We start from the raw sequence: 22,344 nt of genomic DNA on the forward strand, positions 1-22,344 counted from the left end.
CAAGTTGCTGCGAGTATTAATCCTTGACTTTTGGGGCAACCAATATGGGCATACGAGTCTCAACCTCACAAGAATTTGCAGTTTGGTTCACCTCAGATATTTGAAGATTTCATGCGATATCATTGTAGAACTACCAGCACAGATGCAAGGACTACAATACATGGAAACACTGGAAATAAATGCAAGATTATCTGCTGTTCCATTGGATATTATTCATCTCCCGAGCTTATTGCATCTCTCTCTTCGAGATGAGACAAATCTACCTGATGGGATTGGCTGCATCAGGTCTCTGCGTACACTACAGTATTTTGACCTTGGCAATAACACTGAAGACAATGTACTGAGCCTCGGTGGCCTGATGAACCTGCAGTATCTTCATCTCACCTATTCCACAGTGCATTGTGATGAGCATCTGAAGAGAAATATGGTCGCTCTGGCCTCTTCTGTTATCAAGCTTGTTAACCTCAAATCTGTCATTCTGGCTCCTGGAGCTTTAAGCACAGCCATTTACCATGATGTCTTGAGCAGCGTTTCCTCTCCTCCTGTTTTTCTTCAGGGTCTTCAGAAACTTGATTTGTTGCCCCCAATTTGCATCTTTTCCAGTTTTCCCAAGGATATTGGAGCAGTTCGCAAACTTTGCTATTTGAATCTTGTGGTCCGTGAACTACGAAGGAATGATATTGACAGCATCACAGGATTGCCTGCCCTAACTGTTCTTTCATTGTATGTCCGGCAACCCCCTGCAGAAAGCATCATCTTCAACAATGGGGCGTTCCCTGCTCTCAAGTATTTCAAATACATGTGTGGTGTACTGTGCCTGGCCTTCCAGGAAGGAGCATTGCCCAATGTTCATAGGCTCAAGCTAGGTTTCAATGCCCGCAAAGGACAGCAGTATGATGTTTTGCTTGCCGGCATTCAGCACTTGGTAAACCTGAAGAAGATTGATGGAATAATTGGGGCAGCCGAGGGTGCTGAGGAACCCGACAGAAGTGCCGCAGAGTCTGCGTTCAAGGACACCATTCACAAGCATTCAAGGTTTCCTAGTTACGTCAATGTAAAAAGGGTAGATTGGGTTGAGGAAGAGAACAAGCCAAGGACCGAAGTTAACAGCCCATCAAGTAAATGTCATGAAATTCTACAACAGCGTGGCGTAAATGAGACCGAGGAAGATACAAAGCAGTCTGCTGATAGCGGGTAGGCTATTTACCAACACCCCCACCCCCCGCGCTAAAAGACAATATTATGTTCTTTACGACATTTTCCCACAAGTAAAATGTGCACACCGTATTTTGCCAGCAAAACCTTTATGTATTACTAACATTTACTTCCTGATGCTTCCATGTCTGATGGTTACACAGGGTGACAAATCAGATCATGCAGGTGCCTCCTCAGCATATGGATTTATGCGCAGCCGATACAAAGCTGACTATGCCTAGTAATAACAGAATGCCATTTCCTGAAAAGTTAGAGGATAATATTGCAGCTGAAGCAGTGACCTTTTCATGTACTACATCATCTGGTTCAAGTCCAAAATCATCGTCAGCTCCATCATCTCATCACTCTTTACCTGAAACATATACATGGGATCCGGAGGGATCTCCTTGGCCAAGGGCATTGAGAAGTCCTTCTCTTACGCCAAGGAATACCAGTGCCCCTCAATCAGCTATGCATCCGATGTTATCCCCAGAATATCATATTTCACATGCTGAAGGCACCTGGAGTACTGCCTATTTTCACCCCTTACCACTTCCTCTACTTCCTCCCAGTGCTATAAGCCAAGTGAAAGCAACTCTCAGCAACCAGCCCGCTCCAAAAGTTGAAATGTCTTTAGTAGCTGGTCAATGGGAAAAGAGAAAACTTATAGGTAGTGGTACATTTGGTGATGTATATGAAGCTACCAACAGGTATGGAAGTGTAATCCATATATCATTGCGGCTATTCATGTTAAATTCTGAATGTTGGTTTACTTCCATTTAAATGTAGGCACACTGGAGCTCTTTGTGCAGTGAAAGCGATCAGTATAATTCCTAATGATTCTAGATCTGCTGAGTCCTTGAAGCAATTAGATCAGGTTATTAAATCTGGCTATGCATTCTTAAGTAATTACAAGCTGTTCTTTTGCAGTAACTTAGAATCTATTTTTTTATCAGTTCCATGAGTTCTGTCTGAATACTTTTCTTTGTTATTGTTCTTTTTGAAGGTTCCTCATTCTGAGAAATAAGTTTCTAGCTTATTTTGTTTATAATTATGATTTTCTAAGTAAACCTACTGTCATGTGAGAGCGGATGCACGGCTGACGCGCCAAGGATAGGGCAGCCAGTCGATGTCAGTTTGATCTTCAAGTCAGCCCAGGGATTTCCATATCAATCTATTTAATTAGTTTCCATGCTTGTTAGTTCTTGCCTTGGCTTCCAATTTATCTCAGTTCTCTATTTATAGAGAGGAACTACCAATGTAACATCAAATTTGCCAATAGAACAAGAAAATTAGATTATACTCCAACCCTAGCAGCCGAAACTTAGAACATAATTTCATTTGCTCATAGAAATACTTACAAACTTCGTCAACCAAAAAGGAACTTAAGTCTCTAAAGCACCCTAGTTGTACCACCTTTCTGAGGATTCATATAAGTTCTCATCATGTGACAATCACTCGTACTTGGCTTTTCTCCTCTGTGATGATGTATAGCAAGTTTTCAAGATACCTTTGTTGACTTACTTTCATTCTTTGCAGGAAATAAAGCTTCTAAGCCAATTTAAGCATGAGAACATAGTTCAGTATTATGGTAGCGAAACTGTAAGTTTCCCTTCCAATCTGAGCTAAGTAATTCCATATGTTCCATAATGTAATCTTATTTCTTGGAGGATCTTGCAGATAGAAGGCCACCTCTACATTTACATGGAGTATGTTCATCCTGGTTCAATTAATAAGTATATCCAACAACATCGTGGAGCAATAACAGAATCGATTGTCTGCAACTTCACTCACCATATTCTTAGGGGTTTAGCATTTTTGCATGGCCAAAATATTATGCATAGGTATGTGCAAATATGTATCCTTATTTACATAGTTTCTGCTAACTAGGTCAGCGGGGCTTTTGAACTCATGGTTTGCTCTCACTACTGCTTGCAATTTTTTACCTTCAGCTATTGCCCATTCTCTCTTTAACCGTCTTCTTTTTTCACCTCATTGTATTATATTCTCTCTGATTTTGATTTACTAGATCGCGATATGTGATCTATTGGTACAATAAATATTGCTGTTAGTTGTCTTGCTCCCCCCTTCCTTCTTTTTTTCGAGGAGCAACGGACAGTGGGAGATCCTCCCACTGACTTTTATAAAATAAGAGAGCCAAACATCAATTACAAAGTTGTGTTAAGAGTTAGAGGAGGGAGGGGGGGGGGGGAGAGGGGTAGGGGTGGCAGTTACTAGTCAGCTAGTTATACTAGTTACTACAAGCAGAGACTTTACAAGGACCTCACAAACAACTCAAATGTCGCCCCATTCGTTTTTAGAAGCAATTCCTGTCCCTTTGTCATTACTACCTCTATCTGTCTTGATGTCGCCCCATCCGTTTGGACATATAGGAAGACAGATGGAGGAATTATGGTGTCAACTGTTAAGGAGTATTACTAGTATTAGCACTGATGTAGGTTCCCTTACGTATTGGTATTAGTCTAAATCTTCTTACTTGTACTCCCAAATCTCTTGTACTATATATTTTTTCGAGAAAACGCAAAGGATTCTTTGCGTTTCATTTCATTGAAAAGATGAGAAGATACAATCCTCCTAGGAGGTGGTGGTTACATGGATTGGCAACCTATCAGTGGACATCCCAGTTAGTGGGGAGGACTACCCTGAGACCCAAAGCGCCAGCTTGTGCCCAACATTTGGCTTCGGCCTTAATCCTATCTACGAGTGCGGTTACCGAGGGGCGCGCATTGTCGAAGACGCACTTGTTGCGTTGTTTCCAAATCATCCAAGGGACGAGCATGGCGATAGATTGCAGGCCTTTCCGTAGCGCATGTGGGGTCTGCCCTTTCATTCGTTGCCACCAGTCTGTGAGGGTGGGCTCGTTGCTTGGCGGTTGAGAAGGTATCCTCGCCCAAGCCAGCACGTCGTGCCAGACCTGCCGCGTAAACGGGCATTCCAGGAGCAGGTGCCACATTGACTCTGGGGCCTGATCACAGAGGAGGCATCGTGGATGGTGCTGTAGGCCACGACGGGCTAGTCTCTCCGTCGTCCAGCACCGGTCCTGGCTAGCCAGCCAGTGAAAGAAATGAACACGGCGCGGTGCCCAGCTCTTCCAGGTAAGCTTCCAGGAGGGGCATTTCATGGATCCATGGAAGGTTGCGGCGTAGCATGACCGTGCCGCGTAGTTGCCGCTAGCCGTCCATCTCCAGAGCATTCAGTCGGGCCGGTTTGATAGACTGATATGCTGCACGGCCTGCCACAGTCTGAGGTATTGGCCAATCTTGTGAATCCCTATCACTCCTTGAATGTCACGAGCCCAAGCATTGCCTGCTAGGCCTGCGGCCACCGTTGTCGACTTGTGTCGCCGTTTGGGAATGCATTGGTATAGTGCCGGCGCGAGCTCTCGCACGGACTGGCCGTTGAGCCATCGGTCGTCCCAGAACAATGTCGTCTGTCCATCGCCAAGCACCATGGTCGTCGATGCGAAGAACAGCGCGCGCTCCTCGCGGGAAAATTGGAGGTCGAGGCCTTGCCATGTGCGGTCGTCGTCCGTGTGGGAAAACCACATCCAGCGCAGGCGCAGCGCTAGGCCGGCACGCTCCAGGTCCTGGACCCCAAGCCCGCCGTACTCGAGCGGGCGACACACACGTCGCCAGTTGACGTGGCAGTGTCCGCCATTAGCAGCAGCGCGCCCAGCCCACAAGAAGCCGCGCTGGATCTTTTCGAGCTGTCTCAAGGTCTTCTTGGGCGGCGCGAACGTGAGCAGCTGATGTATCGGGATTGCGGTGAGCACCGATTTGACCAAAGCCAGCCGCCCGGTTTTGTTCATGAGCCATGCTTTCCATGTGGGGAGCCGAGCAGCTACCGAGTCGACGAGGGGTTGTAGTTGGGCAGCTGAGGGGCGGCGTAGCGTGAGAGGGATGCCAAGATAAGTAATGGGTAGCTCCGCTTTCGCGCATCCCACCTGATCAATTGTTGCATCCGCCTCGGGGTCACCATTGAAGACAGTGGCGGAGCTTTTGGCATAGTTGACTCGAAGGCCGCTAGCCTCACTGAATATAGCCAGGATCGCGCGGACGGCCTCCACGTCGTCTTGCGTGGCGTGGGAGAATAGCATCACGTCGTTGGCGTACAAGGATATGGCCGGAATGTCTTGTCGGGGGTGCAGCCACTGCAGTATGTCGGCGTCGTGCGTGCGACTGATTAGGCGCCCAAGGATGTCCACGGCGAGCACGAAGAGCTGCGGAGATACGGGGTCTCCCTGGCGCAGCCCGCAGCGGTGCCACACTGGCGGTCCCGGCTCGCCATTGATCATGATCCGGGTGCTCGAAGATGATAGCAAGATCGCGAGCCACTCCCTGAAGCGAGGTCCGAATCCGTATTGGCCAAGAGCCTCAAAGAGGAAGGGCCATGATAGGGAGTCGAAGGCGCGCGTTAGGTCGAGCTTGAGCATCACTCTCGGAGCCCCAAGTTGGTGTAGCAGCTTCATCGATTGCCGAACGAGGACAAAGTGTCGTGCAGGCTCCGTCCTGGAATGAAAGCGTTCTGGTTGCGGCTGACCATGTTTCCAAGTCTGGGCGCTAGGCGGAGCGATAGCACCTTCGCGAAGATCTTCGCCACAAGGTGAATTAGGCATATTGGCCGATAGTCGCGTAGTTGGCACGCATCTGCCCGCTTTGGGAGTAATGCCAAGAAGGCCTGGTTGAGCTTGCTGAATCCACGGCCGCGCAGCTCAAAGAGCTACTGGAAGACATCGAAGAAGTCTTGCTTGATGATGCTCCAGCAGGCCCGCAAGAATTCCGCGGTAAATCCGTCCGGCCCCGGCGCCTTGCGAGTCGGGAGGCGCTTGACGGCGTCCCAAATCTCCTCCGGGCTGAATGGTGCCTCGAGGTCAGTCAGGTCATGGGGCTTGATGATCTGCGATAGATCCAGCGTGTGGTTGCGGGCGGCGGAGGAGCCAAGGAGCTCGTCAAAGTACGTGAAGGCCGCTTGGGCCATTCCCTCCTGATCGGTGATCACTTGTCCGTCGACCACAAGGCGGAATATGTGGTTCTTCTGTCGGCGGAATGAACATTGCCGGTGGAAGAAGGCTGTGTTAGCGTCGCCGTCTTTGAGCATGGTGATCCGCGCCCGTTGCCTCGCGATCGTGCGTTCGAGAGAAGCCAGCCCCAAGTATGAGATCTTGAGCTGTTTTCGCAACCAATCTTCCGAGGGAGAGAGCGCGTGATCTTCCTGGGCTTTGTCAAAGCGCGATATGAGCTCGCGGGAAATGGCCATCTTGTCGCGAATGCAACCTTTGGACTTGGCGCTCCAACTCGTCAGTGAGCGGGCGTGCTCTGGAGGCGCAGCATGAGACGCCGGAAAGGGTCCGGGTCGTGCACCGATCCCCAAGCCGCGGCAACCGTGTCGTGGAATCCGTCAAGCCGCAGCCAGAAATCCTCAAAGTGGAACCTCCGATGCGCAGCATGCATGGGTGCGCAATCAAGGAGGAGCGGGCAATGGTCGGACACGACGGAGGCGAGGCATATCAAGTGGCAGCCGCCATGCGCGTCCTCCCAGTCCACGGTGCAAAACACGCGGTCCAGGTGCACCAGGGTGGGCGGAGTTTGCTCGTTGGACCACGTGAATCTTCTTCCATTGAGATATACCTCCTTGAGCGCGAGGTCGTTGACGAGGCGGCGGAATTTTCCCATCATGCGGCGGTTCAGGTTGCCGTTATTCTTGTCTTCGTCGTGTAGGATCAAGTTGAAGTCTCCGCAAAGCATCCATGGTCCGGGGCAGTCCGCGCGTATATCGCGTATCTCCTGCAGAAAGGCGATCTTTTCCGCGTCCTCTTGGGGGCCGTAAACGACTGACATGCACCATGGCGTGCCACCGGCCGCGGCCACTCTTGCCGTGACTGCGTTCGTGGTGAACAGGGGGTCAGTGATCGACACGACCCTGCTCTTCCATGCGAGCAGGATGCCTCCCCTCGTGCGATTCGCCGGGAGGTACGTGTAGTCGTCAAACTCCGAACCGAGGGCATCGAGGACAACGGACGAGCACATCAAAGCCACTTTAGTTTCTTGTAGGCATACAATGGAGGCTCCGGTGGTGTTAAGCAGCGATCTAACGGCATAGCGCCGGGCACGCGCGTTAAGGCCGCGCACATTCCATATAGCTATCTTGATGTCGTAATCCATGGGAGCACATGATCGACGGGGGTAGATGTCGCAATAGCCCTATGGCGAGCCGGCCAACCTAGCGGTGGCCATCGCAGCAGCAGCGGTAGAGAAGTCCGCGGGTAGCTCTCGGTCTACAAGGGCAGCGATGGCCGTGAGCACCGAGAGCGGGATTGGCGCCGCGAACATGCCGTCATATGCCTTCATCTCGGCAGCGGTGATCCTCTGGTTGATCCCGACAATCCCAAGCGTGTGGAGGATCTGAACTTGTGCACGGCGCTCAGCAGTGGGTGGCGCAGCCGACGAGACGGAGGTGGTGGCCGATCGGCCACGTCTGGGTGTGAAGTTCAGCGGGCGGCGCGGTTTTATCCTTGGGGTTGGCAAAGCCCCGGTAATGTGCTTCGTTGCGGCTGCGAGAAACTCGCCAAGTGTCCAAGTCCTCGGCATGCAGGGGCGTGCGCGAGATCGACGCAGCGTGATGGGCGGCGACGCGAACCTCCCCGGCGTCGGACATGGGGAGCCATGCTGGGCTTCTGTCGGCGCGGGGGCAACGAGGCCCACGGCGGCCTCCCGCGTGGTGGGCCGGGCTTGGGGCGTGGCCAGCCGTGACGCGGGCGTCGTTGGCACGGGATTGGGCGGTTGCGAGACTGTCGGGGACAGCGCGCTTGCCTCCGCGTGGGGCCCGATGTGCAGGCAGTCGCCGTCACCAGGGCCCATCTCCCCAGACGCTGGCGTGGAGGGGTTGGTGCTTTGGCCCGATTGAGCCGCAGGATGGCCCACAGGCATTGGCGGCGTATCAGGAACCGCGCTGACGGCGTCCAGATCCCGACAATGTATGGGATTAGGCGAGCCAGACGTGGCCCCCACGCGATCGTCCTCGGGCGTGCCGTTCTCAGCCGGATTCGAATCCCGCACTAGTTCTGGTGGGTTCGCAACCAACGGGGGGTCGCCAGCTGGGGCCTGGCCCGCCACCACGCCCGCAACCGGGGCCGCAGTAGCCAAAGCAGCGTTGCCATCAGGCGCGGCCGTCGTGGTCACGGGGACAACTGCGTCCCCGACAGTCTTATCCACGGGGCCCGCCTGCAAAGCGCCCCTTTGCGATCCTCTGCCTCTTACTTTTCTGGCACCTTGACGAGGGGGGTGGGTCCCCTGCTGACCAAGTAACGATGCCATGCGAAGATCCTGACCCAGTACGGACGGCGGCGCGCCCTCGCCGGCGGGAGCAGGCCAAGCATACGACACGGCGAGTCCGTCCACGCGTCCGGGCTGGTTTTGTGCCCGCCACAGCGCGTCATCCATCGCCATGCCATCAACGCGGCTGGGCGGCGCGGCGTCCGTACGCCGGCGCTTGCGGCCCCGGCGGCGCGCTCTACCTTGGCCGAGTCCTGGTGCGCGGTTGCGGTTGTCGTGGGCACCGCCGTACGCACCATCCCCACCCTGTCCTGTTCCATGCTGGCCGCGGAGAACTGGAGCACTAGCTGGCTCAACGCGGGCCATGGCAATGGCAATGGGGTAAGTGAGTGTTCTGATAGTGGGCTTGTCGGAGCTCAGGTGCGCGGGGATCTGCTCGACAATCTCTAGAACGGCGGCGCGGCGGATGCTGTCGGGGTGGTGTGTGCGCTCGGCCAGCTTGAACGTCGCAAGGTTGGCCCTGGAGCGCGTCATGAGGTGAAGGCGCTCTATCCAGCAGCTCGTGCCCAGGACATGCTCGGCGGTGGACAGGTGCCAAGCCTGCGCCGGAACGCCGCGGAGCTCCAGCTCGACGCAGTACTCAAAGTCGCCGGAGTCGGCGTGGGCTAGCTTGCTCCATGGCCTGAGGGAGAGCGAGAATCGCGGCGAGTTGATGAAGTGTTCTCCGTCGAGGCGGCGCTTGGTGGTGTGGGAGCTGAAGAGGATTAAGAAGTCCTCGGGGTGGTGCTCATGCACGGTGAAGTCGCCGTCGACCAGCTCAAACGTGTTGATGAGCACATCGGAGACCTCAGCGCCAGACACACGTGGTCGGTTGCCGGTGATGGAGGCGACCATGGCGCGGCTGAGGACGTCCTCCGCCTCCTCCATCTCGACGGAGTGGGACATGATTACCCGCATGGCTCGGGCTCCGGCGCGCGAGGGGGGGGGGCGCCGTGACCAGGGCGGTCACCAGCGGCAGGGTTGGCGGCGTAGGCGCGGCCCGGCGCGGCGGGGGTGGCGGCGGGGGGGCGGTCTGGCGCGTGGCCGCATCCACGGCAGAGGGGCCGACGTTGGTGGCGCGGGCACGTCCGGTGGCGTCGCGGCGCCTGTTCTCGCAGGAGCGAGAGTCGTGGCCAGATTCGAGGCATCGGCGATAGCGGATGTCGTTGGTGCAGTCTCTGACCCGGTGGCGATGGTCGAGGCAGCGGAAGCAGAGCCCCGCGACCTCCTCCGGCGACGGGCTGCGCCGTCGCAGCGGCGGAGGGCTTGGCCCGGCCAAGGAGCGCGGGCGGTTGCCGCGGTGCCTGTGCCGCGGCTGCTTGAACCCGTCGGCATCAACCTGAACCCCGCCGGAGATGCGATGCACCTCGGAGCGGGGGCCGAGGCGGGTTGCGGCAGGCTGTCGAGGGGGCGCCGGGGCGGGCAGCGCCGTAGGCACCGGTGCAGAAGCTGGCGGGGTCCAGGCGACGTCGCTGTAGGAACGCGGCGAGGACTCGCTCTCCGACTCGAACCCGCTGCCCCCAGAGGACACGCGGTCGCAGTCGGAGAGGGTCGCTCGGCGCCCAGCAGGGTCAGCGCCGGAGGAAGCCATGGCGGGTGCCGCGGGGAGGGGAGCTGGAAGGGGCTCGCGGTGGGGTGGAGGGCCGCCCGGCGGAGAATCGACGGCAGCGGGCTAGAGGTGGGAGAGAGCTAGGCGGGAGCGGAGCGGAGCCATCATACGCCGTACTATATATTTGCCCCTTGGGGTTTGCAATATTAGATAAGTTGTGCCTTTAACATGGTACAAGAGCCCAGGTTTAGTTTTATTTAGGCCGCCTCAACTCGTCCATCTCTCTCCCTCTTGGTCTTGATCACAAAAAGCTAAAACTTGGTAGAAGATGTTTAAGAGATCACTAAAATAAAAATAATTGTCAAGCCAACATGCCTCGTCCACACAACAACATTTCAAGCATGTATTTATGACTGTCATTTGTGCTGTCCTGGATATTGGCTTCAATTCTTTAGCTGTCCATATGTACTGTTTAATTTTACATTGATATTTTTCATCTTAGCTAGGTTGATATAGTCAAAAGGTTTTGAAGTTGTACTTGGACCTGTCAACATAATATTCTCATATCCCTGGTCTGCTGGTCTATTCTTGTCCATTGTTCTCTGTTAACTCTTATTATCTTGAGTCTTGCATGTTGCGTCCATAATCATATATTACCTCCGTCCCAAATTACTTGTCTTCGATATGTCTAGATACGGATGTATCTAGACACGACAAATCTGAGATAAGTAATTCGGGACGGAGGGAGTATCATTTTATGTCCATCCTTGCCAGTTGCTACTGCTACGAGAAGCAAGGACTTCGAAGCTGCCTGTGTGCAATTATTTTTGTTTATTTTTCCGTCAGAAATGTATATGAATGTGGTAAATGAAGGCAGGTTGAAAAGGGACATAGATGCTTATCTGCTTTTGTTGTTATTCTAGACGCACATACACTGGTGGAGGGCTCAGATGTCAAGGCCTAATTAATCTCACATGTCTCAATGGAGAACTACCAGAATAGTTAGGAAGAGAGTGTAGCTCACTTAGCTGGGAGAGTGGATGTACAATCCGACCACCTGTGTTCAAGTTTCGCGAACACGAATTTGAGTTCCTGTTTCTACGGCTTCCCTTACAGTTTTCTTGCAACTAAAATAACTTTTGGAACTGTTTTTTATGCTGGTATTCACTTCTGCGTCAATATAACACTTTTATGCATATGAATGTACTCTTACAGGGATGTCAAAGGAGCAAATATGCTAATTGATGGTAACGGTGTTGTTAAATTGGCTGACTTTGGAATGGCTAATCATGTGAGTGCATCCTTACAATGTTTGGTAGCATCTTCATATTGTACTGTATTGTGTCTCCTTTTTAAGGGCACCTTTTATTTTCCGTTTTGTATTAGAAGAGCGTCAAGATGATGCAAAACCCTACAACTCCACCCCACAAGAATGGAACCGGATCCTCTAACATCAAGGAGGAAAGTCACCTAAGCTACAATACCCTAACTTCCCTCCTTCACATCCATATGATTAAGACTAAAATGACTTGAATTAATTTGCAAATCAAAATCTGTTGTATAAATTTACAAAAATTACATACAAACAAAATTACAGTGCAATAAAATTAATTATATATTTATTTTTGTCGAACAGTAACTACGCACAGTACCTGCTACAGTAGATCATACAGTATTCGCTAAAGTACTAACTTTCCTTCTTTGCATTGCACTAGTTTGCACTGTTGCTTAGGTGACTTCCCTCCTTGATGTTAGAGGATCCGGTTCCCACAAGAACCGAAAAAAGGAACTAAGAAATAAATCTAAGAAAGCAAAAATTTCGAACTGTGCTGCACTCGGGTGATAGTCTAAACAGTGAGTTTCAGGAGGCTTTTTATGCCATGGGAGCCGTCACAGAGCTTTAGCTCCGGCTGGCAACCATAGTTTTGCCTCACATTGACTTCAGCTAAAAAAATCAGCTCAAAAAAACAATTGAGTCTACCAGCGCTGAACAGTTTGGCAAAGCCCCACTGAAAACACAGTCGTTGCAAAGCCGCCATAACATCTGAATGGTGACTTAGGTCAGCAACCTCGCTCCCTTCAGCTTTTCTGCACCAGCTCGTTCCGCAGCCTGCTCAAACCAAGAATTGAAGTCACTCTGTTGGATGGGGCAGATAACCTTTAGGGAGCAGGATGCCAGCACTTGTCTCAAGAATGTGCATCTGGTGCGTAGGTGCAAGATTGTTTCATCTGCCTGGTCACAGAGGGCGCGAGCATCCGGATGATGCAGGCCTCAACTTGCCGACGTCAATCATGTGAAAATATTGCACTTTAGAGGAGCCCAGCCATTCCAGATCGACCTCCAAAATGGTGATTTGACCATGCTAGTGAAGAGGGCAGATTGTGTAGACTTTGCAGCAGGGATGAAAGCTGAGCGGGAACTTTCTGTCCGTTCCGCAAAAATATGAAAACGGAGAGAAACTATGGGAATAGAAAAGGAAATTTACAAAATGGAAGCGGAACTGGTAAGTTTCTTGTGGAAATGGAAACGGACAGCGTTTTCTAGTGGAGCACCAGTGAATTAGGAATTTCCATATCCACACATGCGGAAGTTTCCGTTTATCTATTGTCTGTGTAGCCCACTCCAGTCCAACCCATATACACTTTTGGCGCAATTAAATCTACCACCAAAAAACATAATCCTTCCCTTGATCCTCCCTGTCATCCTGTTCTTCTCAACCAGTACACCTTATTATGTTGCCGAAATTAAAAATTTACACATATACATTACTGTATTATATTTCGATGATATATCATAATATTTGTAGTCATTAGCAATTGAATTTGTTGGCATCGTCGTGTTTTTCTCTATGTTTCAAGAGGTTTTTGAGTTCCAGCAAATTTCCACTTTGTATCTGTGTCCACATTATTCGTTTCCATATTCTTTTATGAAATTTCTGTATTTGCTTCTGCTTCTACTAAAAAATATGGAAACAAATGTGACATCATTCAGTTCCGTCCGTTTCCGCTCTGTTTTCATCCGTATTTTGCAGTGTTGCACGGATGCCGAGAGCTTCCAGGTAAATTGATCTTCAATTCCAGGGGACAAGGATTGGACGTCAACCACCCAGCCAAGTGTGGTAAATTCAACAGACCCTTGCACGTTTAGGGCTTCTGAGATTCACCGATCCAACCTCTGCCGCCCAGCTCCTTGCATATGGTTCTGCTATAGATAACCCTCGACACAACTGCTGCGACCACCGTAGGGGCAATATCAGCAGTCGACTATTAGTAAATCTATTGGTCTGATCAAAATCTTGCGTGCTTCCCATCGCCCACGTCCAACTTTGTAACCGCATGAACCAGGCCAGCTATGTGCTTGTTAACTCGATTGGAAATCTGGTCTACGACCGAGATTCATCAGTGCGCTGCAGTCACGACCATCTTGCCTACAATGCCCAGTTCATTCTCTTAATATCTTTGATCTCCCCGAGCTCGATTTATCTGCAACCATCTCTCCATGCTACGGCACAGTGGCTACGGTTCGTCTCTCAACGCCCTTTCCAGAAGAAGCTTCGCTGTTTCTTATCAATTGTTGTTCAGTCTTCACCCAGTTGGGCATATCTGTAGGTAGGATGGTGTGAACTGCGACTGCAGAGAGACATATTTAACCATCACTAGCCGTCCGCTTTTAGTGGTCATACCAGTTTTCCAGTCGGCAAGCTTATTGTCCATTTTATCGAGGAGAGTGTGTCAGAGCTTCCAAATTGAAAGTGGAACATATTGAATTTCAAATTCCTTGAGAGGGCAGGCAAGATGGTGTGTGAGAATCTGAATAATATTGGTGTGGAGTTCAGAGGCATAGCCGAAAGTATGAAGCAGTTAAAGCATCAGCTCACGATCTTTGTGAGTTGGCTTCAGGAAGACTACCACATCATCAGCATAAAGCGATGCAGCAAGCAAACCTTGCATCACCGCCACTTTGACCAAGCATAAAGCGATGCAGCAAGCAAACCTTGCATCACCGCCACTTCGACCAAACGATGAAGGACCTCCATCAAGATGACACACTTCATCAGAGACAAGGGTCACCCTGGCGAACTCTTCAGTAATTAAACTAATGATAGATTTCCTCACTTGGGATGCTGTTGACAAGCACATGTATACTGGCAGTAGAGAATATTAAGCGTATGAGCTCCCACCAGCGATGGCCAAAACACAGTTCACCGACTACAAAAGTCGAGTTCATGAAGTTCAAGGATGGCTACGTGATATCATCTGGTCAGCCAGTCAAGTACATCAAGCCGAGTCCATGAAGTTCAAGGATGGCTACATGATATCATCTGGTCAGCCAGTCAATGAGTACATCATGCTAAGTCCATGAAGTTCAAGGATGGCCACATGATATCATCTACAAAAGCAACTTAAAGACTTGAACTGACTGCCAGCAGTCGGCCCGAGCCTTGGGTGCACTGATTGTGCCCCCGGTCATGAACAACAAATTATGGATTCGGGACCAAGAGAGCCAAGTCTATGAAGTTCAAGGATGGCTATGTCTACAACAAATATGAAAAAAAATGTCTCTAAAGAATGACCGACTGCCAACAGTCAAGCCAGAGCCTTGGGTTCGAGTGCATTGATCGTGAGCCTGGTGTCGAAGGATCAAATTTTGAACTACAAAGAGTGACCAACTGCACTTACTTCAACATTCTGGCGGACGGCAATGGCTCCACTCACTAACTTAATGGTATCCATTAGGTGTTTCTTCAGTCCCTCCTCCCGCTCAATGGCTCCCGGCACAGTCCGCTGCAACGTCACAATGGCCCTATCCTCGGGGCTCAGGCTCGCGAGGGGGAATTGCGTGGTGCTGCCTCGTCTCCTACATCTCCTTAGGAGGAACCTGGTACGAGTATCACCAGGGCAGGAGTTGGGCCAGTCGGTGCAGTCACCCCCTGGGAAGCGATCGGGCCGATAGCGACGATGGCAGGGATATCAGTAGCTGCCTCCATGGGGGCAGTTGGTGGAGTGGGTGGTGCAACAGTCAGTGGGCAGTTGGTACCGTAGTCAATAACTTCTCCACGTGGGCAGCTCTCCATTGGCTGGGTCTGGGCTGGGGCTTGTCATCCTTCTTCTGGGTGCCTGCGTCCACGGGAGCACCGGGGTCGGCAAGCCTGGGAGTTGGGGGGGGTACGTCTTCCTTAGTCGGCTCAGCCTCTAATGCTGGCTGAGTGGACATTGGCCTCTTTCCGGCGATCTTCTGGCTAGCAAAGCTGGACTTTTGCTTACTGCATCAATGGAGAGACGACTGTCAAGTGTTCAAATAAATTCAACAAGACAGAAAGGAACAACATATGCACTAAAGCCTACCAGTCGAACTTTGGAATGTTCTTCAATCGGGGTGCGCAGCGAACAGTAGTGGGACTCATGGGGACTTCTGGTGGATCCTAGCGAGCCAGACGAGAGCGCTTGGAGCTTTCTCCACATTAGTGCCGGTGGCGCCTTCATCCTGCCACCGGCGCCTCTGAGGCTGAGCGGACGAAGGGAATGAAGCGACCCCCTCCACCTTCGGGTCTTCCTCCTCATCGGAGTTCACCAGGCTGCTCGGCTTTCGCTATCCCGCCAGCTTTCCTCCTCTCTCGTTTTTAGAAGATTCATCCTGAGAAGAGAGAGAAGGATTTGACTGCTTCCTTAGCTGGAAAACCGACAGAAGATTATTGTTACCAAAGCATATATCCGACTGCGAATGAAACCAAGTGAATAAATCTTACCCCCATGGGGATTTGGCAGGCGCCAAGGGGCTTGATTGGGCCGTCTCGGCAGATGTTGCTGCGAACCTGGGTGAGCCGCTTCATTTGGGTCTCGAAGCCTTCGACAGACAGTCGGAGCGGCATGGCCCTCGTCGGATCGTTAGAGCTCGACTACAGCCACATGCCCCTCACACGAGCTTGGAGCGGCTGAAAAATCCTCCGACTGACCCAGGTGGCCATGAGGTCGTTGTTAGTCAAACCATGATCCGAGAGCGCGCCGATCTGCGCCATCAGGATCTTTGCCTCAGCCTACTCCCCCTTCCTGAGCTTGACGGACCACCCGGAATGCCATTTCACGGCGGAGTTCGTGTATGGCGGCAGTGCAGCCGGTCCTGCCATGGTGGAAGGCTCAACACAGTAGAACCAGGTCGACTGCCCGTTCTTCACTGTGTCGGGCCACTTCACGTTGAATTAGCTCGAGCTCTTCTTCACCTGGATCCCGAGTCCATCGCGGATCTTTATGGCGTTCTCCACCATTTAGGGCTTGGCATAAAAGATATGCTTGAGGAGCACCCAATTAGGTCGGATGCCAAGAAAACCCTCGCACAGCGTGAAGCACGAGAGATGCGCCACCCCATTGGGCATAAGATGGAGTTGGGCGCGGAAGTAAGACAAAACCTCACAGAGGAAGGGCGAGATAGGCAAAGACAGACCTCGCTTGACAAATTGGGGGAGGATCACCCGCTTGTTTGCTCGAGCAGCAGGCTTCGGCTCGTTGGGGTCTGGCAACCGCTAGCTGTCGGCGGGAACTTTCCCGTCGCGGGTGTACAACTGCATGACTTGCTCGGTCACCACCGAGGACAACCAATCATGGCGCTCTCGCTTGTCATTTAGTGTGGCGGCATGTGCCTTGACAATGCCGGAGGAGCTGGCAGCCTTCGCCTGCTCGAGCTTCTTCGTTGTGGGCGTCTACACAGGGCGCTGCAACTAGAGACTTGGAGATCGAGGCGATGGAACTGCTCACGAGCGGTTGCTCTTGAAGCGTCGCGGGAAACGAGAAGTGAAGGAAATGGGCTAATTTCTCTCCCACCACCTCTATTTATAGAGAGGGGACTGGAAACCACCATGTCAAAACCGCGCGATATGCGCCGTTACTACCTTACTGGAAGCCAAGACATCAATCACGCGTGTGGGAATCCAGTTTGTCAGCATTTAAAACCCCCTCAAACATGCTAGGTCAGTCGGAATTCTGTTAGTCGGGGCGCAGAAGTCGAGGAGACCCCTCTCAGATCAGTCAAAGGGCGTGTGACACCACGCAAAAGATTTGACGTGACAACATGACAAGATTTGCAATGATGTCACCTGCTGTTTCGCATGCTAGTCGGTCGAATTGACCAGTAGGTTGAATGAAGGGACACGTCGACTCGGTTGTCGGGGTCAGTCCCGAGCCAGAAAACCCGTGCACATGGCATGATGAAAAAACAAGTACACCACACTCGAAGAAACCCCGAGTGAAGTGACGCTTGTTACATATCAATTCTGAGCGAGGGGCGCCCACGGTATTGTTTGTGGCATTGCTTGGATTTCTCAGGAAAGCCAAATATCTGTTTGCACAAACTTTTGTTCTTGAGGAGGGGGTGTGACCGATGTTCCATAGAAAGGATATTGACTGGTGTTGCTTGATCCGCTCAAGCCCAGACGTCTTAGACCACCATTCGGAATTTGATGATACGCCTACAGTCGGGCCACGAGCCGTCCTCTCCTGAAGAGAATCGGGTATCAGCAAGTTTTTCCAATCATTTGCTCAATCTTCACTTTCCGAAGGTATGATCACTTGAGTCCGGCATGGTCTCAGCCAGCAAACAAGTGGTGCTTCGAGTTCGGCGACCAGTTGGAATCTTCTCCGTCGGGGCACAGTGGCAGTCGGATTCTGCAGCGAGACCCTAACGGATTCGGGGGCTACTGACACGGGAATACCTACGGGGTAGGCCCACGTATACGAATGTCCCAGCCAAAGGCCCAGGCCCATCAACATTACAGCCCGTCATCAACCAAGGGGTTTTTCGCCAACGAACTATGTGTCTACAGTCGAATTCCACCCCTCCAATTGAGCAGGCACCGTCAGCCAGTCGTCCCCCAGGCTGGTAGCAGCCGGATGTCCTACAGTCGGCTGCACCAAGAGACACCCACGATCACTACGACGCATTGAATGCTGCCGTTACCCAACGTTGGTATTACCTCGTCCAATGAGGGCCCGAACCTGTATAAACACTTGTGCGTACTCCCATTTACACCTACAGTGGACATGACGCCCCTACTATCATACCCCTACAGTATTATCTGAAAAATATCCACGACAGCTACGGCTCAGTTCTCTGTATCCCGCCCATATCTCTAATCTGCTGTGTGCTGTTTATTACTGAAATCTTATTGAGTTGTGTCTGTTTTGTGTGGAGTCTTTTATGAGAATATTTTATGTGTTGCTAGTAACTGAACTGTGTATGTTTTCTTTTTTAGTGCTATTATGTCATCCAAAGTAACTTTGGTAAGAGAATGGGCACTCCAATTGTTGCTAGACAAGCTTAAAGTTAAAATAGTTGGAAACATTTTCTATATATCCTCTTATGTAGTGTTGATACTATTGCCACTTGTTATCAGTTAAGTACTGCAGCCCCTAATCTTTCATTGAAGGGAACACCATATTGGATGGCCCCAGAGGTGCGCACATATAGTCCTTGTATTGCTACTAAGTTCTCGTGTTATCAACTTTAAATATCATATACGCCTTAGAGCTTTAAAGGTGAAGTCCATGCGGGTGCAATTTTTCCACTCTTTGTAAACATCATACTTTTCCGCACATGGGTGGTCAGGCTCACTTTATCTTCATGTGGATTGCAATTATCCAACTTCATGCTTTGCGGTCTTGTAATATTTAATGCCTCGCAAAGAAAAGGTACATTTTGCAAAGCATGTGGTTGTTACAGTGTCCAACACAGTTTGTGTAACAAAAGAAACAAGATCTGTTTTTAACTTGATGGGACTAGGAGTTGTTATTTCTTAATAAGAACAGTTGAAGTGACTACTTTTTGGGAATTAGTCGGATTTAGTATGACATATGTATGATCCGAACAACTTTAATGTCATTGTCTTTAGTTTAGGTACCTAATGGATCTCCAATTTTGCAAACAAGCCATTATATTATCCAGCAATTTCATTTTTTTTATTATTCATATTTGAGTTGCATGCTTGGGTCTATAAATTCTCTTGTCTGCACCTTTATGCTTATTGAAGTTTAGCTTGTTTCTTGTTTTGCAGATGGTTCAGGCTACACTTGTTAAGGACGTAGGCTATGATCTTGCTGTTGATATCTGGAGTCTTGGTTGCACCATTATTGAGATGTTCAATGGAAAACCTCCTTGGAGCGATCTTGAAGGGGTAATAACTTGGAGTTTTTTTATTTACAGTAAGCTTATCAGCATGCATTTCATGACTAGTCTGCGTAGCATGGAGAAAATAATATAAAATGAGACTCAGCACTGTGTCATTCTAATCCCGAGTTCAAATGCTCCTGCCATGTTTTCCGAAAAGGAGGATTACCCCCGGCCTCTACATCGAGCGATGCACACAGATGCACGCAGCCATCTTTATTGCATTATTCAATAAGATCCTACAAAATAAATACATAGATCAACCCAAAGCCACCTTCCAGGCAAAAACTGTCGCCCTACTTACAAGATTAATGATGTGCCCTGACCTCGTGCCACGCACACCAAGAAATCTGGTGGCCTCACCAAGCCGCCCGCCGGCTAGCCAGGAGCACCAACCGGTCTAGCAGACCCCCAGCATGCACTGTATGCGCACGCTGTAGAATCCGTCGCCGCCTTCTTCCACAGTCCCATCATCAGGAGCAATTAATGCACTGATCTTGCCAGACCCTTCTGCTGTCGACACCAACATGACACCAGACAGCGCTAGCCTCCTGTGCGTGCCCATCAAACGGTATCCAGCGCCGAGACACCTTGCTGCCAAGACTCGCCGTCGTCGATACTGTAGATGGCACGCCGCCCCACCTTGGTCACTGCACGAGAAGCATACGGAGACCTGCGCCCAGCCACCAAGCCAAACACTTGTCCCTCCTACAACCCCAAAGATGATGCCCCCATGAGGTTGACGATGCAGGAACCTCGCCATCATCCGATCCGGAAAGCCCGAGTCTGGGGTTTCCCCCTGGGCACACAGGGAACGCGAATTGCCCCGCAACGCCTCCAACGAGGTAACGACGCCCGCGGGTGCCCCCGCCTGGGCTAATGGGTGATTCGCGTTCAATTTTAATTAATGAATTGTCAGGAGAAATCTAATATGGGCCTATGTTCATATGCACACATAAATAGGTGTGGAAGGTAACCGAAAGCGTTGTCACAAGTTATTGATCATTGGTAACTTGTAGTCTGGTTGTCAACACAATAAAGTTGTACAAAAAAACTACTTCTAAGAAAACTTTTTTCTATTACAGCCTGCTGCAATGTTCAAGGTTTTGAATAAGAACCCACCACTTCCTGACAATTTATCACATGAGGCAAAGGATTTTCTGGAATGCTGTTTCAAGAGGAATCCAGCAGCAAGGCCAAGCGCAAGCGAGTTGTTGACCCATCCGTTTATCAGGAACTCAAGTCATTACAGCAAGCATGTTCAAGAAGTCATTATTGCAGGCTGTGAGGAAGTCATTCGAGCAAGCTGTGACCCATCCTTGACAAGGAAAACTACAACTAGGTGAGCAGCTTGGTTTCATTTATTGTCAAGTCAAGTAGAGTGGTTCAATTTTTTTATTTTTTTTGCTGATCCTAACATACCTTCATCTTCTATTGCCAGTGGAGCAAATGATGCTAGGCCTTCCGAATCATTAGCTTCACGATTCACTTCGCAACCAGTCCAGGTAGCCACACCTTATTTCCCCCTAGAACTTTAGGTTTTGCCTTCAATCCCATTTCTTAAACATGCCAGCATTGGGATCTACACTTTGCAACCTAGAATGGTTGCATCGTAACATTTCAGTAGGATTGCAATAGGAGCCAAATTTTATACAAATCCTTTGAGTCATCAACAAAATGTACAAATAAATAGAACCCAAAGTTCCAGACTAGAAAATATATTTGTTCAATGCATAGAGAAAGCGGTACAACAAAAGATATCTATAATTTTTTGCAAATCCTCGGTTAGTGTGCTACCAATAACCCATATTCAAGAATATTTACAACTGAACTTATGGTTTCACTTCTAAATATTATCTCCGGAATTTGAATTTCTAAGTGTCTGAAGATTGGGTATGAACTCTCCAGAGTCCAGATAGAGAAAACTTGAAAAAGTCCTGAACCAACAAACCCCATATTCTCCTTCCTAGTTTTCAAAATACCTAGCAATGACACACTGTTGTTTCTTAGCACCTCAAACGCCGCCTAAAGGCTAAAACCCGTGGATATATATTGTTTGCAAAATAGGCATATAGGAAGCCCTTGGCGAAAGGCACCTGGTGAGAGTAGCTGCTGCTGCTGTGCTACCTCCAACTATGAAGTTAGAACTTGTGGTGCACGGGCACCATGGTGCCCTTTAAAAAAAACACACCATATTTAGAAGTTATTTTTTTTGAAAAAACAATCTGTGGAAACTTGTATGTGTTCACTATGGATCCATGAAATTTTGCTTTGAAAAAAAATGTAATTTGTAAGCTGCACAAAAGAACAAAATTCCGGCCCAAAAAAAAGCGGCCAATTTGAAAATACATATTTGTCTTTTCTTTATATTCCACGTGTGAAAGTAAAATGTTGTGAAATTTTGCACATACGTATTATACATCTGTGTGTGTGTTTCTACAAAAAAAAATTTGCATTGTAGGAAATGGTTTTTTGAAAAAGGGCACCATGGTGCCCGTGCACCATTTGTAATTTTCGTATAGGAGGCTTTGAATCTGCAACCTAGTTGACATTACATGCTGCAGACTGCACAGCGCTCTACTTATTTTTTTTCAGTAGTCTGTCGTTGGGGAAACACCACTCAACGATTTTCTGGTTCTTGCAGCAGAATATTCCTCCAAGTGCGATCTCTCATCCCAAATCTATTGTTAGTTGGGACCCACAAACATTTTGTAACAGTTTGTGTCCGACACATCACCAGGGAACCCCACCATATGGAGTTATGGACACCCCATCTGATGGCCTCTTCCACTCGTCTGCTTGGTAGCTTAAACGCTCGCCTCAACACCTCCGCATTGCTCCGCTCGAATTCTCGAGTGACCATGCCGCCTGCCCTCTTTCCCCATCCTAACCTTGGTCCGCCGGTCTCCTCTGATCCCAGCGAAGCAAAAAAGTTAAAAGGCACGGCTGCATTTGGAATGAGATCAAGCAAGCGTGGCCGAGGGCACGGCTGTTAAAGGAGGGACAAGATGGAGGTAGAAGAGATGAGGTGACAGAGTAGGATGAGAGGCACGGCAGCGACATGAGCCAAGGAAAAGCTGTAGCGTTCCCTCATCTACAGCAAAGGCGGCAGCGAG

The 22,344-nt window shown here is 50.0% G+C and overlaps 1 protein-coding gene across 7 annotated transcripts in view; it reads left to right on the forward strand.

The window, feature by feature from the left end:
• Positions 1-22,344, forward strand: part of LOC125550801 (disease resistance protein RGA5-like) — a gene marked incomplete at its 5' end in the record, with an annotated part of 24,734 nt that continues 2,390 nt past the window's right edge. Inside the window, 10 exon segments of one of the 7 annotated variants that reach the window (XM_048713892.1) lie at positions 1-1,194; positions 1,359-1,904; positions 1,984-2,071; positions 2,734-2,796; positions 2,875-3,038; positions 11,290-11,365; positions 18,459-18,518; positions 19,116-19,235; positions 20,314-20,570; positions 20,670-20,733. In XM_048713892.1, the coding sequence (XP_048569849.1) occupies positions 1-1,194; positions 1,359-1,904; positions 1,984-2,071; positions 2,734-2,796; positions 2,875-3,038; positions 11,290-11,365; positions 18,459-18,518; positions 19,116-19,235; positions 20,314-20,570; positions 20,670-20,733 (2,632 nt within the window). 7 annotated transcript variants of the gene reach the window in all.

Source organism: Triticum urartu, chromosome 4 (assembly GCF_003073215.2).
Source record: "Triticum urartu cultivar G1812 chromosome 4, Tu2.1, whole genome shotgun sequence".
In the NCBI taxonomy this organism is placed as follows: Eukaryota; Viridiplantae; Streptophyta; class Magnoliopsida; order Poales; family Poaceae; genus Triticum; species Triticum urartu.